This window comes from Trichoderma breve, chromosome 4, assembly GCF_028502605.1.
Source record: "Trichoderma breve strain T069 chromosome 4, whole genome shotgun sequence".
In the NCBI taxonomy this organism is placed as follows: domain Eukaryota; kingdom Fungi; phylum Ascomycota; class Sordariomycetes; order Hypocreales; family Hypocreaceae; genus Trichoderma; species Trichoderma breve.
The window spans coordinates 273,619-291,131 of NC_079235.1; the positions used below are offsets into that span (position 1 = coordinate 273,619).

At 47.6% G+C, this 17,513-nt stretch overlaps 5 protein-coding genes across 5 annotated transcripts; 4 read left to right on the forward strand and 1 right to left on the reverse strand.

The window, feature by feature from the left end:
- Nucleotides 1-133: 133 nt before the first annotated feature.
- Nucleotides 134-1,957, reverse strand: T069G_06385 (aldehyde dehydrogenase family domain-containing protein; the record flags this gene model as incomplete). Its single annotated transcript, XM_056173595.1, has 8 exons — nucleotides 134-426; nucleotides 480-792; nucleotides 854-947; nucleotides 1,007-1,222; nucleotides 1,275-1,332; nucleotides 1,386-1,400; nucleotides 1,455-1,614; nucleotides 1,667-1,957. The coding sequence occupies 8 exons, from the start codon at nucleotides 1,955-1,957 to the stop codon at nucleotides 134-136; spliced, it is 1,440 nt and encodes a 479-aa protein (XP_056027174.1).
- A 536-nt stretch (nucleotides 1,958-2,493) lies between these two features.
- Nucleotides 2,494-3,931, forward strand: T069G_06386 (alcohol dehydrogenase groES-like domain-containing protein; the record flags this gene model as incomplete). Its single annotated transcript, XM_056173596.1, has 7 exons — nucleotides 2,494-2,633; nucleotides 2,688-2,767; nucleotides 2,826-2,846; nucleotides 2,905-3,003; nucleotides 3,061-3,642; nucleotides 3,701-3,807; nucleotides 3,866-3,931. 7 exons carry the CDS (start codon nucleotides 2,494-2,496, stop codon nucleotides 3,929-3,931), a joined length of 1,095 nt encoding a protein of 364 aa, XP_056027175.1.
- Nucleotides 3,932-7,969: 4,038 nt separating this feature from the next.
- Nucleotides 7,970-10,708, forward strand: T069G_06387 (fungal specific transcription factor domain-containing protein; the record flags this gene model as incomplete). The annotated part of the gene is made up of 7 exons (XM_056173597.1): nucleotides 7,970-8,112; nucleotides 8,183-8,795; nucleotides 8,855-8,935; nucleotides 9,019-9,384; nucleotides 9,424-9,659; nucleotides 9,733-9,960; nucleotides 10,030-10,708. The coding sequence occupies 7 exons, from the start codon at nucleotides 7,970-7,972 to the stop codon at nucleotides 10,706-10,708; spliced, it is 2,346 nt and encodes a 781-aa protein (XP_056027176.1).
- Nucleotides 10,709-12,232: 1,524 nt separating this feature from the next.
- Nucleotides 12,233-14,308, forward strand: T069G_06388 (sugar transporter domain-containing protein; the record flags this gene model as incomplete). Its single annotated transcript, XM_056173598.1, has 7 exons — nucleotides 12,233-12,440; nucleotides 12,508-12,745; nucleotides 12,805-12,867; nucleotides 12,939-13,016; nucleotides 13,073-13,906; nucleotides 13,970-14,108; nucleotides 14,168-14,308. 7 exons carry the CDS (start codon nucleotides 12,233-12,235, stop codon nucleotides 14,306-14,308), a joined length of 1,701 nt encoding a protein of 566 aa, XP_056027177.1.
- Nucleotides 14,309-15,351: 1,043 nt separating this feature from the next.
- On the forward strand, nucleotides 15,352-17,133 carry T069G_06389 (aldehyde dehydrogenase family domain-containing protein; the record flags this gene model as incomplete). Its single annotated transcript, XM_056173599.1, has 5 exons — nucleotides 15,352-15,473; nucleotides 15,549-15,917; nucleotides 15,974-16,367; nucleotides 16,448-16,717; nucleotides 16,798-17,133. 5 exons carry the CDS (start codon nucleotides 15,352-15,354, stop codon nucleotides 17,131-17,133), a joined length of 1,491 nt encoding a protein of 496 aa, XP_056027178.1.
- Nucleotides 17,134-17,513: the final 380 nt, after the last annotated feature.

The window sequence follows — 17,513 nt, forward strand, 5'->3', positions numbered from 1 at the left end:
TGATGTAGTAGCCTTAAGACGACACACTAAAAGTAACCAACACCCGACACTTAATTGAGATGTACAACTTAAATTTTCAAGTCCAAGTACTGAGATAATAATATAAATTACATAATTTAGTTTTACTAATGACTTATGCGCCAACTTTGTCATGTATAACGGACTGAGTCAGGCAGTATGCTTTGAGACCCTCAATCCCCAGCTCACTGCCAATTCCACTATGCTTGTGCCCTCCAAAAACAGCATCCACTTGAAGCTCCTGATGGGTGTTGATCCAAACTAATCCAGCCTGTAGCTGACCTGCCATTCTTTCTGCTTGAGCCGTATCGCGCGACCAAACTGAGGCTCCCAGCCCATCAGCGGAATGATTTGCACGGTGGATGACATCTTCCTCTGTATCCCATTTGAGAACGGGAAGTATAGGTCCTGATAATAGAGTCAGTCACAAAAATAAGCTAATCACTACAGATCTTACTTACCAAAAGGTTCTTCAACGACAGCCCGAGAATCTTCGGGTGGATTGTCAATAAGGAGAGGGCTCATGAAGTAGCCGCTGCCAGTGGAAAAGGTATTCTCCAAGTCTCCGACCGCAATCGTGAGTTTATCACGTTTAATAGAAGCCACGAAATTCTTGAGTCGCTCATATTGCATTGCATTCTGAATCGGTCCAAGATCTGTCGATTCATTCATGCCATTTCCCACTACAAGAGACTTCGTGGCCTTTGAGAGCTCTGCCAGAAACTCTTCATAGATAGAAGAATGGACATAGAGTCTTTTTATAGAGATGCAAACCTATAGGGAATTAGGAATGAGCCGGTAGCCAAGTCATACGAAATGATATGTAGCTATTTACCTGACCGCTGTTAACAAATGACTTCATGGCAACCCTTGCTGCAACTTTAGGGATATCAATATCCGAGCAAATAATTGCCGGATCATTACCACCCCTACAACTTTGTCAGCTATCCCAAGCAGAGGAATACTCAAAAGAAGAGCTCAGCCTTACAATTCAAGTGTGACTCTCTTCAAAGAGGGTGCAGAGCTTTGCAGCACTCTGATGCCGGTTCCAGTTGAGCCAGTAAAGGAAATCTTGGCTACGTCAGGATGCTCAGTGAGCATAGGGCCTAAGCTATCATCTCCGCTCAAGACTTGGACGACGCCAGGCGGGAAGAATTGCTGGGCAAGCTCAATCATTTTGAGGCCACAATAGGGAGTGAACGGACTTAACGCATATTAGCTTCAATAGCATATGCCTTCCACATGGAAGTACCTACGAAGGTTTCAAGATAATTGTGCAGCCTGCTACCAGCGCTGGCCCCATCTTGAAAGTCACTAAACAATGCGTAAGTACAACACACATTGGATGCGATGCCTGAACCTCTTACAAGTAGTCATAGGGACTGGATGTCGTTAGCTTAACATAAACATAACCCGTACATCGGAAAGAAACATACAATTCCAAGGAACGATACCGACGCATACACCAACAGGCACATAACGTGTGACTACTCGGCGATGTTCGGTATCTTCAACGACTCGGTCCGGGAGATCCATCTTTGCAAACCCCTTCAAGAAATAGGCCGCGCCATGAGCCTCTCCTATAGCATGACCCAACTTTGTGCCGTCAGCAGGATGTTATACCTCATAATATGATATATACACATACGGGTTTGCCCTGCTCTAAAGTCATCATTTTACCGAATTCATTAGCAAGAGCGTCTACAGCATCAGCATACTGAATGACTTTCTGCTTGCGCTCCTCGATAGGTGTTGCAGCCCAGGCCGCTGCAGCGCGTTGGGCCGCGTTAACGGCTCTATTCACGTCATTGAGCGTGCTGACAGGCACTGGAGGCAGCTGTTCCAGCGTTGCTGGGTTAATGCCGTAGCGAATTTCGGCCGTAGCTTCTAGTTCGCCATCAATGACATTATAAAACGATTCAAAGTTAAGAGGTGCCATTTTGATATTGCGTACGTGACTCAATTCGGTCTAGGATGCTTGAATCTATGGAACTGCGGTCTTTCCTTCATATATACTTTTAGCTTCCCTTTGTTTACGTATCTGTCTATCTGCTTGTGACTTTCGACATAGTGATATTTGTTTGTCTTATTCTTATTCTTACAAATACCAAGTAAACCCGGACCAAGTCAACGGTTCAATATGAGGTCCGGCGCCGAGCTGATGGAGCGAAAGAGGCATGTGGGGCGACCGGCTCTTCCCGTATGGTTCTCGGGAGCGTGAATTCGGTGAGGCAGACTGGAGTTAAGTTCAATGTCCGGATGAACGACTAAGGGTCCGTGATACTGCTTCATAATCATATATCTAGTCCGGAGTAGCAGTCTCCTAAATGGATTGGCAGAGACCAAAGCTGCTTACAGGTATCCATTCCGTTGAAGCAAGTTTCGGCCAAAGGTGCTTACGAGAGTCTTGGCTTACACTTGTATTCTGAAGTGGTTATTAGCTCACACTTGTACTCCGAAGTGCCAAGTTACATAATGCCGGAGGAATTAGAAGAATCTTTGCAAAGCCTGATTAATCGGGCGGTGGTTTATTCTGACCCCGGAGTATCGTTGGAAACGGCAGTGGTTGATCTTCCTGTTCCGCAGCCTGCTGATGGAGAAGTTCTTGTTCGGCTGTCAGTGCTTAACATCTGTTCATGTTTCCTCTGTTCCTTGGCTAATTGGATTAGATATTATTCCGGTGTGTGCCATACTGATGTATCGTTCTGCTTGAATGCGCTTCCGGGACTTCGTGTTCCAACTCCCAAAGGTGAGTTCGCGGTCTATCTGATGACTCGCGAACTATTGACTAAGACGAATACTACTAGGACAAATTGGTGGCCATGAAGGTAGCTAAATTACCGAGTTCCTTTGGATACTTCTCAACTAATCTCTCGGAATGAAAAGGCGTTGGTGTTGTCGTCGCTCATGGCCCAGGAGTCACATCGCCACCAATAGGTTCTCGTGTTGGCATCAAGTATGCGGCTGATGCCTGTCTAACTTGCGGTGTGTTCCTACTTTTCTACACCGGAATAGACGATAGATACTAACGCATTTACAAAGATAATTGCATCGAGGGTGCTGAAGCATCTTGCCTTAACATGAAAGTATCAGGATATTTCACCCCGGGAACGTTTCAGCAGTACTGCATTGCTACAGCGAGATATGTGACTCCAATTCCTGATAATCTGGATCTAGCCGCGGCAGCACCTCTCATGTGTGGAGGCGTCACGGTCTATACAGCATTGAGAAAAGCTGGCGTTCGGCCTGGTGATTGGGTTGCGGTTTTTGGCGCCGGTGGAGGTCTAGGACATCTTGGAATTCAGTATGCGAAAGCAATGGGCGGCCGGGTCATCGCGTTAGATGTCGGCCCGAAGAAAGACTTCTGCCTGAGTCAATCTGCCGACGAATTTATTGACATTACTCAGTTTAGCGTGGACGAAGATCTTGCTACAAAGGTCAAGTCACTCAGCAACGGTGGCGTTCGTATTTCTCTCCAGTGCACATCAAGCAGCATATCGTATGCTCAAGCCTTTTCATCTTTATGTTTCAGAGGGACATTAGTATGCATTGGAGTCCCCCGAAACCCTATCTCGTTTACCCCAAACATTTCAGCCATAGTCAGTCAAGAGCTGAAAATTATCTGTAAGAAACATTTCATCCTTATTTTGCACTCTCAGTAGGATACGCTAACAATGTATAGCTGCCAAAACCGGGAACAGAGTCGATGTCAAAGAATGTCTTAATCTTGCAGCAAGAGGCTTTATCAAATGCCATTACCAGATACGGAAGATGAGTGAGTTGACAAATGTAAGTAAAGCAATCCCCATAGTTGAGTTGAGCAAATCGTAATGCTGACCGTAATCAGGTGTTTAAAGAGATGCAGGCTGGTCTGATTGAAGGTAGAGCGATCCTGGACTTGGACGGAATGTAACCTGTACTTGAGGGCACCGAATCTGAAGAATAAAAAGACAGGCCATCTTTGCCAAAATTAATCAGGCAACAGAGGACAAGCGTTAGCGACTCAACATGCATTTGTTAAATTCGAAAAAATGGTTTCACGAAAATATTGCAATATAGTAAGAATATAATAAATTATTATACTTTACGTGATGCAGAAAGCACCCGGTTTGATGGCCATCGCCTTACTATCCCATTCGACCAAAATCACCTAGCTGTAGCTAGAAAGGTTGTTTCCAGTGCCTGCAAATCAGCTCAAAGAATATAGTTTCGCTGGATGCTCTAGTCATCCAGTGTGGCAGCCTCGGCGAAATCGGCGTGTTCATCCTCCAACTAGGTCCTCACTGTCCGAGTTGTCCGCATTACATATAGTAACCTTAATGGGTTGGCACTCCTGTTGTTTCCTTGCATGCGGACTTAAATGTTAGAGTTACTCTCGGTTTAACTCGGATATATCGGCGTTGATATCGGTGTTGTAGATATGCCTGTCCAGTCTGGTTTCTAATGTAACTCGGAGAACTTAATCGTCCAGCTTTAGCCACGCTTTAAGCTACTCCAACTCTTAGCTGCCACTGATTTTGAGCAGACCGATGGCGAGGAAATAGTTATCTTTGGTCTAGTAGTCTTCTTTCTTGGTAAACAGGACGAGTCTATCCAAGAGCGAGCATTAATACCCATCCTGCTCGCCCATAATCACCCCGCTACACCGGTTTGTTGAAAATAGGGGCACCAACCTAGGAGGCATCAGTACCTAGGCGTTCACGGGTCAGTCCGGCTACTTCAGTCCGGCTACGGAGCATAAGTAAGGAGGTTACGCCCGTAGTGTAATAGTGATAGGTCAGGCCAATTGATCATACATTTCAACAGGGTTGAACGGCTGGTTCCAGTATGCGTGAATGAGTTCAAAGAGTATAATTTCGCGTAATGCGTTACTTACCTACTGCAGCAGATTGGATTTAGTTAATAGTCGCCGTAGCTATTTGGTCAGAAGTATATACTCCCTATGATCGTAAAACACATTCTTTACGTTCAGATTGCAGTAAATAATAGTACTATGATAACAAGTGTAATAGAGATTTACTCTCGTATTTATAATATTTATGTTTGCAATGAAACCCTGGGCGTCTGAACGTAGATCTGAAAAAATTTGGATAGCTTTGACTTTTACCCGAGGTTTATCGGTAGAACGAACTGTGAGCGTTTTAAAGCCACTCATCAAGAGTGCTGCATGGATGAGAACGCGATGCTTCTTTTGGGAACGCCTATATTCAGCACCACAATTTTGCGTTCTGTGTCGACAATGTTTGTTTGTTTTATTATTAACTACCACTACGTAAGCTGTTTACATGTCCTCATCGGGGCACTAGGTCGGTAGGAGCCACGGTGCCAGACCCGTGTTTGCTACGTGTCATCTAACAGAGGGAAAAGGGGGGTGTTCAATCTGTGAAGTGCTTTAATCTGGGGGGCTGGGGACGTATGGACTCGTGTCCTCCACCAGTTTCTAAAAAGCCCTGTATCCCTTGAGGCCAAGTACCTCAAGTATTCTAGATGTCCCACGCCTCTTTCATAATCTTTCCTGGAGATCTTTGGCAGGAAAGGGTGAACCATGCGACATTCTACAAAGTGACCTTATTCTCTAGGTTTCCCGCACTTGCATTGCGGCCGGGCGTCATGCCCGTTTGTGCCACCAAATTTAGTTGTAATGATAATGCTAAATCCTAGAATACAGCTATCATAGCACATACTAGAAGAATATAGCTATAGCAGCAGATACTAGAAGAAAGTAGTGAAAGTAGCAGATGCTTAAAGGGCTGGATATATATTACCCTCTAGATAATGAAGTAAATAGAAGGCTTCCTTTCATATTCTATTCTGACACTGGAGTCTCACGAAGTCGATGGGGAGCCGGATAGCAACCAGGGGTGCTGAATGGTAACCCCCTTATTGAATAACGAAAATATATTAGCTTCAGCATAACTTTCTCAAGCATCATATTATTAGTTAGAACTTGTGTACCAGAAAGCAATTTAGCGCAAAGAAGCCCCTATCTGTACTCGTATTCATGAATCTACAGAATGAGCTACAGAGTCCCCCACCACTCAGTGATGCTAACTGACTGGGCGACGAAGCAAATTGACTCTTCGAACTGGATGACCAAGACAGTAATTACACAATAAACAATTTCAATCATCCCAACTAATGAACAATTTGATTTACCGTGCATTATTAGAGTATCCAACCGTATACCGGGAGTGGATCCTTGCCGAGGCAACGTTGAGGCTGTTAGCCGTCAGGTTTTTAAGCCGTGGGGCCGGCTTCACCCCGTCGATCTACCTATAGCGCAAGAAAAAGCTGCAGTTTGAGGAATAAAGTTCTTATGATTGAGGGAATTCCAAATTGAAATTTGGTGGATCTCCTTTTCCTATTACTGCTCGTACTATTTCGATGCTACCATCGTCATAGTCATACCGACTTTTGTTCTTGAAAACGCACAAGGGTGGAGAGTAGCTCAACTTTCGTGAGCCGGTAATTGTCTTCGGATGGCCGATAAGCGGCGAGCGCGGCAAGATAAGGAACGGCAAAGCATTTCTAATCCTTTTTGCTTCCATCATCGTTCTAGTTACCGAGTAGCAAAGTGTCAGATTCCACGGAGTGTGTCCGACACGAGACCCTTCACGCGACCAGTCATAGGTAGCTTTGCCACACTTCGCCACACTTATATGCGAATGCGAAACCGAACCCCCACGGACTCGATCTCTAAGCCATTCAAGGGGTGCGTATTACTGTAAAGGTAGAGAAAATGGGAAAATGGTTGGCATGTTCCGTACTCTGTACAGAAACAGACAATTTACATATACTCGCCACACTGAACTTGTACAGAATAATGGCCATACTCTCTTAGAGTATGCACATACTCGTATTCACTTTGCAGTCCCTGTTGTTTTCCAAACCGCTTACCATTACTCCGGAGACTTAACTAAAACAACTATGAAAGTCCTAAGGTGCCCTGTTCCATGGCTACGGATGAGCTCCCGCGGACTGGATGGGGGTGGCGCCGAGGCGTATCCACATAGTTGATTGATGCATAGAAGCACGAAAAAGAGACGGTTCCTCCGTCACATTCGGCTCCCAAGAGGCATTATACTACAATCCACAGCTTTTACAACATCAATGCGGAATGATCGGGTCCGCGGTAACCGGTGGTAAGACATGACGATGCTGTCTCACAGTCAGTCATTATGACGGGAGGAATTCACTCAAGTGGGATGGAGTGCTGAGTGAGCGGTATGGTCCTAGCCAACTCAACAGTAGAATGTCTCTCAGCCAAGTTGACTTGATGAGGTACCCTAGACGCCAAGATAAACTCAAAGGACCTGGTAACTGCCAGAAACATTATTAAGCATCAAGCCTTATTTCAAGCTGAGTCAGTTCTTGAGCCTTCTCCAGAGCTATCGTTGAGCTAAGGATGTGACCCCGCGGAGAGTCCATGCGTGCTTACCATGCAAACGAAGCCGGACTCTATTTCCCAACGGTGTTTTGAGCCAAAACAGGCAACCTTGTCCTGATTCGTCTTGGCTGGGTCAGCCGTTATTTTGACTGGCAGCTTAACAAGACTTTAGCTCACCTTGATGTTGGACTATGTAGGCTCTTCATCCTCAGCCTTTGAGCGCTAAGTCGGAGCCAGCGGGATGTTGCGGAGTATAATGGAGTGATGCCCAAAGTCCCGAGATCCGCGTATTTTGCGGGGAGGGAGACCGGAGGCGGAGGGAAGAACAGGCTCGCTGCATTTCCTGGGGAAGAGTGGATTAGCAAGTGAAGGTCCCTCGCTAGCTCAGTGATGACGAACAATAGCTAGTGAAAAAAAGGGTGACGATCCACGTGGCGGCGGACATTTTCTCCTGTTCACCATGCTCAATTCCTTCTTCATGTAATCAACGGTTCCCGGTTTTTTCTCTATTTCCACTACACGTATCGCTGTTGCTTCATCTTCATATTCGGCTCGACCATCACAATGCCGCGACGACGCGCAAGCAAGGCTTGCCTCCACTGTCGCCAGAGAAAAGTCCGGTGCGACGTGACCCTTCGCGGAGTTCCTTGCTTGAATTGTCAGCTCGACCATCAGCTGTGCGCAGTCCAGGAGCGCAAATCAAAACGGTAGGCGAGCAGCAGTCATTGTTATTGCTACAGGAAAGCAAAAGTCGGCTAACCTTGGAGGCAACCAAAGATCATTGTCGGACTCCAAACTCCGCCATGAGGGAGGGTCGGTGTCTGACGGTATATCAGCGAGACTGACAGATGATAACCCATCTGGCATAGACAGTATAGATCAATGGGCCAAGCGATTGAGCGGGCTTGCACCACCTAACCTGAAGGGATTATCAATCAGCGGCTTTGACTCCCCGCAGGATGACATTCGGGCAAATGAAAGCACATGCATCAGTCTCGAAGGATTTTCTCCCAGAACAGCAAACACAATCTCAAATCTACACAAGAATAGCCAAGCCAGAGATAGGGCCAACACTCATAATGCATTCACACAGCAAACTCCGCCTTCCATTAACAAAATGGGATCCAGCAGCCATGATACTCTGCCATTCATCAGAAGACCCGAATTAGGTCACTTGTCTGAGCTGGATATCAAGTACATGCAGCTTAATGGATGCTTTGACCTTCCACCTATGCCGATTCTCAACGAGTTTGTTCGCATGTACTTTCTCCATGTTCACCCCATCGTGCCACTCATCGAGGAGGGAGACTTCTGGGACTCGTTCTCGTGTGCCAACGGAGAGAAAATTTCGCTTCTCGTGTTCCAGGCAATGATATTCGCCGCCTGTGCCGTGAGCCTAGATCCCAAATATCCTACCCTATTAAGGGCAAACTAACACTGCCACGATAGTTTATTCCTGGAGCGATTGCAGAAGCAACAGGTTTTGACTGCCCCCGATCAGCCACGGCAGCATTCTACAAAAAAGCAAAGGTTTGTAGCCTCATTTACACACTTAGACTGTTTCAGCAAATCAAGATTGCTAAAAACAAAATTACTATGTTTGCGCGCAACAGATTTTATACGATTTCGAAATCGAATCAGACCCCATCTCTCTCGGCCAGGCGGCGTTACTATTCACGTTTTGGCCAGCAGGACTAAGGCCAGGGCCTGCAAAATCGAACAGCACATGGGTCAGCATCGCCATCCGGCACGCAAAATCTCTTCGAGCGCATCATTTGACGGCGAATACCGGCCGGATCAAGCAAACCGCGATCCCACCACAGACGAGAATATCTCTTCGGCGTCTCTGGTGGTGCTGCTACATTCGCGATCGCATCCTTGCTCTAGGTCTTCGCAGAACGCTGCGCATCCAAGAGAAATATCCACCACTGGTCCTCGAAGACTTTGAAAACGAGATTCACCGCTCCCGCGTCTACAAGGTCGAGTCGAAGAGGCGCTTCTTCGACATCTTTATACAGATATCAAAGCTCTGCGTTGCTGTCACGGACTTGCTGCGGATATGCTCTACCTCGGAGGATGGGCTCGAGAGCGAGACGAGCATAGCGGATCATCATAAGGCGATGGCAGATTGTACGGCTCAGCTGGACGAATGGTACGATGAGGCCAAACGGCAGTTCCCAGACGATACAGACGAGCCAGGGATCCAGCCGCATTTCCTCATCATCCAAACTAACCTAATGTTTACGTATTATTTGTGAGTGCCGATATCAGATCCATCGACATTCGCCGTGTAAGTTGTACGAGCACTGACAACATCACGTATATAGCGCCGCAAAACTGGCGATTCTCCATCAAGAGATATTTTATGCGGCTCGTGACGCAGAAAACGAAAACGCAAACGCAAACGCAAACGGAGAGGGAGGTGGTAACGGAGATGGGCCGTGCCTCAAGTTGGCGGGCAAAAGCGACGAGGTTCGAGATGCTGTGAATAACATCATCAAATACCTCACGAATCCTGTACGACTGGGGTTGGCACAATATCTGCCCGTCAGCGTGTAAGATTCCAATCTCCTCTTTGGTCTGGTTGCATCTGTGCTCACTGCTAACTTGTTCCGTTTATCCAGGGTTGCATTTGTGGCCATGCCCTTGATGGTGCAAATTGTCAATGCCAAGATCATGTCTCGAGGCGTTGCAAATCCGCGAGCGGCCATGCATCGCCAACAGCTTCATTCCCTCATCAGCCTGATCAAGCAATGTCACCAGCGGCTTGACGGAATCGATGCGGTTTGCATGACCATTCGTCGACTGACAGATCAAGCCCAAGCTCGTATCATGTCCGAAAATGCATCTCAGATAACAGAGTGCATCGATCTCATTGACCACAACCCGATCGAGTACCTGCGGCTCTTCCTGAACCTGGACCTGAACCTAAGCAACGCCACAATGGTAGACAAGATCCAGTTCGTAGAATTGAAAGAAGACTTGCTCCGGACCAAGACGGCCCCCACGGCATCTGATGCTCCCGCTCCAACTGCAAATGCAGAGGCATCAAAGCCAGCCTTTACACAGTCAGCAGAGCCTTTCCTAGCATCTCCGCCACAGGACACATGGGATATAAACTTCCCGGAGCCCAAAGCTGAGGCTATAGTCGATATGGATGACTCGGTATTAGACATTGACGAGCTGTTAGGCGGAGATGGCGCATTAGGCACCGACCCGTCTTTCGCTCTAGAACCTCTGACGTTTATGAACCAACAGATGGAGTGGGAGATGGATGCATGGCTGTTGGGGGAGACAGCCTAACAATGAAGCGGTGGCCAGCCGTGGTTTTCAGCTCCGCTATCTTGACTGGCATGTGAGATGAATTTTTTCTTTATTTTTTTCGGAAGCGGCCTGGCAAATATCGGTTCGGCGAGTAAAAAAAGGAGTCGAAAGGGAAAAAAAAGTTCTTCAAAATAGCATCGCGCTAGGCTCATGACCATTGATCTTTTGCTTCACCAATTATCGTGGCCCAGCTCACATTTACGAAATAGTTCGCCCCCAAGTGACTGACGCCGAAGTTATTTTCGTGCCGAATTGCCTGATAATATCCCCCAAAAATCTCCTTCACCGCGATCCAGCTTTCAAGCAAAGCTAAACCGATCCAATGTGCCGTAGACTGCCCACGAATCATGCCACCCTTGCCCAGATGGGGGGTGTTTGCATTTAGCCGGAGAGCCTTTCACCGAGGATGCAGTGAAAACGTGGATATTTACAAAACAGCAGGGGAACGATTTGAGGCAGCCCGGATGTCCAGGCCGGAGCAGATGACTCTGAGGGCGTCTTAGCGGCTGATCCCGTATTGGATACTCCAGGCCTTCTCCATACTGCCGGTTAATATAGCCGCCTCGTGGGTAGTTGGAGTGAGCAAATGAGATCCTTGGAGAGACAAGGCTTCCCCATTCGCGGAGTGTGGGTTTGTGGGGAAATATTGCCCGTGCTGGAGCATTCTATTCGCCTCATGAGAACAGCTCGAGATCCACTGCTGGGGAAGTGTGAATCGTGTGGGTTTAGCAGGCGGCGTGGAGAGTGAAGCTACCAGCCTTGATTTCAATGCGCGTATATCCGTAAATTTGTCTTGGGAACTTCATACCTCCACCAGAGACCCAGATGGATGTTCTCGCCCCTTGTCTGGTGGAGAGCGAAAAGGAACACTCGTAGCTGCTGTAATCAAGACATTTCACGGCCTTCATCGTTCTCTTCGTCCTCGTCACTCGTCCTGGCGACACGGACACAACTTCCAACTTCTCTCCAGCCTGGGGGTAATCTGGGGGAGCGCGCCACTCACGTAGCAACGGCCACTAAAATCGGACCGTTAACAAACTCTGCACACAGTTTCTTCGATCCTTTAGGACCAGAGCCCCTGTCAGTTGGCCGGTACCCCAAGCTCGGGTGAGCCACTCGCGAGCTACGGAAGATTTAAAGACTGGCGGCTATTTAGGCTAAATGGGCAGAAGCGCTCCTTGCCGTAGCGCCGACAGCGTTCTTGGATGAATATCCCAAGTGCAGCTTTTTGGAGATGACCTTGCCGTCGGGTACATGGAAACCAGACAAGGAGTGTGTCTGGAGACAAATCACTTATATAGTAGTAATCGACCCTCTGTTTCCCAGGGTCGTATTGCAGGAAATGTGACAGAGCTCGATTTGGAGTCTGATTTTCTCCTCCTCCTCCTTCTCCTCCTCTCATTTTCCTTCTTCACTTCTTCCCATCTCAGATCGGTGTCACCAAATCTTCTTTGCACATTGTAAGAAAAGACAGGCAATCAGTTTCAGCCTCTCGTCTTCACAATGGGCGTCGCCGCCGACTCTGGTGCCGCCATCTATGATGCGGCGCTGACTCGTCGCCAGGCCCTCATGGGCTCCAGTGGAGCGCGTGCTCTTTTCAAAAACTTTCGCGTCTTCAGTCTGGCTGCCTTTGCCTGTATCGGTGGTGTCCTCTATGGTTACAACCAGGGCATGTTCTCTGGCGTTCTTGCCATGCCATCATTCAAACAGCGTAAGTAAAATAGCATAACATAAGAGATGAAATGCTAGAACACACGCGACTGACTTGTGGCATTTAGACATGGGAGAATACGATCCTTTTGACCCCAATGCCAGCCAGACCAAGAAGGGTTGGCTGACGGCCATTCTCGAGCTCGGTGCCTGGTTTGGAACCCTGTTCTCCGGTTTCCTTGCCGAGACAATCTCTCGTAAATACGGAATCATTGTTGCCTGCTGCATTTTCATTATCGGTGTTGTTGTCCAGGCCTGCGCCATTGATGCTGGTCCCAGTGCCATTCTTGGAGGTCGATTCGTCACGTATGTTTTCACATTTGGAAAGAATACCAGGGAACATTTGATACTAACTATGATAACAGCGGTATCGGTGTTGGAAGCTTGTCTATGATTGTGCCCATCTACAACTCTGAAGTGGCTCCTCCGTACGTCTCAATTTATTCCCTGATAAGAGATATGAAAGATATGTGAAGAAAGTCAACTAACAATGAAATAGTGAGGTTCGAGGTGCTCTTGTTGCCCTCCAGCAGTTTGCCATTTGCTTCGGTATCATGGTTTCCTTCTGGATTGACTAGTATGTTTTCAATAACAACACAAATTTCGTCTGTAACGATACTAACATCATTTCAGTGGCACCAACTACATCGGCGGCACTACCCTCGGCCACCAGAGCGAGGCCGCCTGGCTTGTGCCCGTCTGCCTTCAGATCTTCCCCTGTCTCTGTCTCCTGGGAGGCATGATCTTCATGCCCTTCTCGCCCCGTTGGCTCATCCACCACAACCGCGAAGAGGAAGCCAAGAAGATTCTGTCTACTCTCCGAGGCCTTCCCATCGACCACGAGCTCGTTGAGCTGGAGTTTTTGGAAATCAAGGCCCAGTCTCTGTTTGAAAAGCGAAGCATTGCCGAGCAGTTCCCCCACCTCCGCGAGCAAACCGTCTGGAACAACTTCCAGCTTCAGTTCGTTGCCATCAAGTCTCTCTTCACTAAGAAGAGCATGTTGAAGCGCTGCATGGTTGCCGGTGTTACCATGTTCTTCCAACAGTGGACAGGAATCAACGCTGTGCTCTACTACGCCCCTACAATCTTCCAGCAGCTAGGTCAGACCGACAACACTGTTTCTCTGCTGGCTACTGGTGTCGTCGGTATCGTCATGTTTGTCGCAACTGCCCCTGCCGTGCTGTGGATTGACCGAATTGGACGCAAGCCTGTCCTCATTGTCGGTGCCATTGGTATGGCTACTTGCCACATTATCATCGCCGTCCTCTTCGCCAAGAACTCTGACAGCTGGCCCGAGCACAAGGCTGCTGGTTGGGCAGCCGTTGCCATGGTCTGGCTGTTCGTTGTCCACTTTGGTTACAGTTGGGGACCTTGCGCCTGGATCATTGTCGCCGAAATCTGGCCATTGAGCTCTCGACCTTATGGTGTTTCCCTGGGAGCATCCAGCAACTGGATGAACAACTTTATGTAAGTCGATTACAAACTACGGGTTCATGGCGGCCTCAATTTCTAACAATCTACTCTCCACAGCATTGGACAGGTTACTCCCGATATGTTGCAAGGCATCACTTATGGTACTTATATTCTATTCGGAGTACTTACGTACCTTGGTGCCGCTTTCGTCTACTTCTTCGTCCCCGAGACCAAGCGTCTTACCCTGGAGGAAATGGTAAGGGCACACCCTTATGAAACCATGTATCACATGAAGGTTGTACTGACTTTGATTAGGACATCGTCTTTGGCAGCGAAGGTGCCGCACGTGCAGACTTTGAGCGCATGGAGGAGATTAACAACGAGATTGGTCTTACCGCCATGGTTTACCGCTCGAATCCCGATGAGATTGTGACTGTGGAGGCTGAGAAGGCCTAGAGTGCTTGTCAAATTCTTAATGTCTTAGGAACAAAGATTGATAGTTAATAACGGGGTGGTGTATCAATTTGCAATGCACATTATATTAATGTCTTAGTCACACGTAAGAGTGCTTGAAGATAGGTACCAAACAAAATAATGAGGAGGGATCTGTGGCCCTTATACTATTTCTCGGGACGCAACTTTACGTCTAAGATAAAGCAACACCCCCCGTGCGTCTCTCGAATCAAAGCAATCGCCGCTGTTGACGCTGTTAACGCTGTCAAGTGGGGTTGCTTGATATGCCATCGTGAAAACGTGATGAAACTCGGGATGAAGCGAGATATATATACCGGTGCTATCTGTCTATGGTGGAAGCTAAGCTCGGAACGGCTGCTAAAGTTCATACGGGGCTCAAGCTCGATAAGGGCTTTACTGCCTTTGGTAAGCTGCGAGAAGAAATCTTGACGGAATCATTTCTCAATAGCATCTTCCCCGCCACGTTCGGCTGACCGTGAGGGGAAGACTCCACACTCCACTCCAAGACAGACAAGCCTTCTTATCAGCGATCTATAATTCGTGCTCCATAATTCATGTTTGGCATCTCAGAAATGTTGTACCTAGGTGATGAGATACTTGTGTCATTCCAGATGTTTCGACCTTCATGCGTTGGATTGCATAGCTGGAATACCTTTGGAAAACAGGAAGAGGTCATGTTGTAGGGCTGAAGAAGATCTTGAGATCGTTACGGAATGCACCGCCCGCCGGACATAACACGTAATCACTAGCAGTAGAGTTTCCTTCTAGTAGTGTTGGTTTGCCCTGATTAGATGCGTGTAACATCCACGAATAACTACAAATAGTGTAGCTAATATTAAACTGTGGGTGCGGCTCCCCGCGTGAGGCGATTTATGTACCTTGAGGGGTGGATATTTTAGAAATACGACTGTCAGATTACATCAATGTCGTGCAAGCCATTGAGGCGAATATATATAAAGCGGCCTCTGCTTCGTTGGCGCGGTTTGCGTTTCATTCCCCCTCAATAACACAATACCCTACACAAAATGACTTCTACATTCAAGGTCTCTCTGCCCAACGGGCTCAACTACGATCAGCCTACAGGGCTCTTCATTGACAATGAATACGTCCCCGCCAATGGCGAAAAGTTTACCGTCTATAACCCTACGTAAGGCACTCCGGCCGCACTTTCATGTCATAAGTGATTAGGTGAACAATGCGAGATTGCTTACTGGACCAATAGCAACGATGAGGAGATTGTAACTTTACAGGGCGCATCTGAACAAGACGTAGACAAAGCCGTCGCCGCTGCCCGCCGCGCTTTTGAGGGAGAATGGTCTGAGCTCGAGGCTGTTGAGCGAGGCGCTTTGATATATAAGCTGGCCGAATTAATTAAGAGGGATCAGAAGCTCCTGGCAAGTATTGACTCGTTCGATAACGGCAAGTCATTCTCCGACGCATATGGAGGAGATTTGCTCGAGAGCTACAACGTCTTTCGGTACTATGCCGGTGCTGCAGACAAGATCACTGGCAAAACTATTGAGACTGGACCCAACAAGCTAGCCTATGTCATCCAGGAACCTCTTGGTGTCTGTGGTCAGATTATTCCCTGGTAAGGGACTCTTAAAAAATTAACGGATTTATTGGCGCGACTAACATGAGCGCCAGGAATTATCCCTTCATGATGCTTGCGTGGAAGGTCGCGCCAGCTCTGGCTTGCGGAAACACCATTGTCTTGAAGCCCGCAGAGCAAACTCCTCTCTCGGCTCTATACTTTGGTAAGCTTATTGCTGAGGCTGGCTTCCCGCCTGGTGTGGTCAACATTATTCCCGGTCTTGGATACATCTCTGGCAAGGCTCTTGCGGAGCACATGGACGTCGACAAGATTGCCTTCACTGGCAGCACAGCTACTGGAAGGTCCATCATGAAGTCTGCTGCTAGCAACCTGAAGAATATTACTTTGGAATGCGGCGGCAAGAGCCCTAGCATTGTCTTTGACGATGCAGACCTTGACCAGGCTGTGAAGTGGTGTCACAGTGGAATCATGGACAACATGGGTCAAGTAAGTTTCTCTAATGAGTTTTATTCAGATGCATCTTGCTTTTCGTAAGCCTTCTTTCATGATCTAATAGCTATCCGCAGGTGTGCACATCGACATCTCGAATCTATGTACAAGACACCATTTACGACAAGTTTCTCGAGAAATTCACTGCAAAGACCAAGGATGCCGCAACAAAGATTGGCGATCCTTTCAATGAGGATACCTACCAGGGCCCCCAGGTTTCCAAGGCCCAGTTTGAAAAGGTCTTGGGCTACATCGATGAGGGCAAGAAGTCTGGCGCTCGCGTCCTCCACGGTGGTGCCAAGCACGGTGATAAAGGCTACTTTATCCAGCCCACCGTTTTTGCAGATGTATGCACCCTCCCCTGTTTGTTTTTTTGTTTTTTTCTTCTTTTCAGCATGGATCATATCTAACAGTTTTAAAATCTTAGACCACCGAAGATATGAAGATTGTCAAGGAGGAGATTTTCGGCCCTGTTGTTGCAATTTCCAAATTCAGCACCGAGGCGGAAGTCATTAAAAAGGCCAACGACACGTCGTACGGCTTGGCAGCCGCGGTGTTTACTCAAAAGGTGACAAAGGCGCACAAAGTTGCTCGCAAGATTCAGGCTGGCATGGTGTTCATCAATTCGTCGGGCGACTCACATTTTGGCATTCCGTTTGGAGGCTACAAGTCGTCAGGCATTGGGAGAGAGCTGGGTCAGTACGCGTTGGACGCTTATACGCAGTCCAAGGCGGTGCACGTAAATTTGGGAACCGAGTTGTAATTCTTGTCTGTAAATTGGGCGTCTACCGGAGTAGTAGACAAAAATTAAAAGTATTTTTTTGAATATCACAAATAAAGTCTATTCATTTAAAACACCTAAATCTCTGTAGAAATCGAATTAAACTGTGTACATGTATGTATTCAGTGATGGTACTGCGCGTTTACACGTGTAAGTACGATATCGGTGTGATGATGGCTTCCCGCTTGCCCGCCCGTCTCTACCCGCACTATTTTAGCTATGTAATACTCCATAGATTGCAAAACAATGGCTCGATTCAGGTAATAACTCGCAAATCCCAGCACGTGAGACGGCTCTCTCTCTCTAGCCTCTAGCTCGGCACACGCCTCCAGCTCGTTGGTGGCCGCTCTTAGTAGCTTATC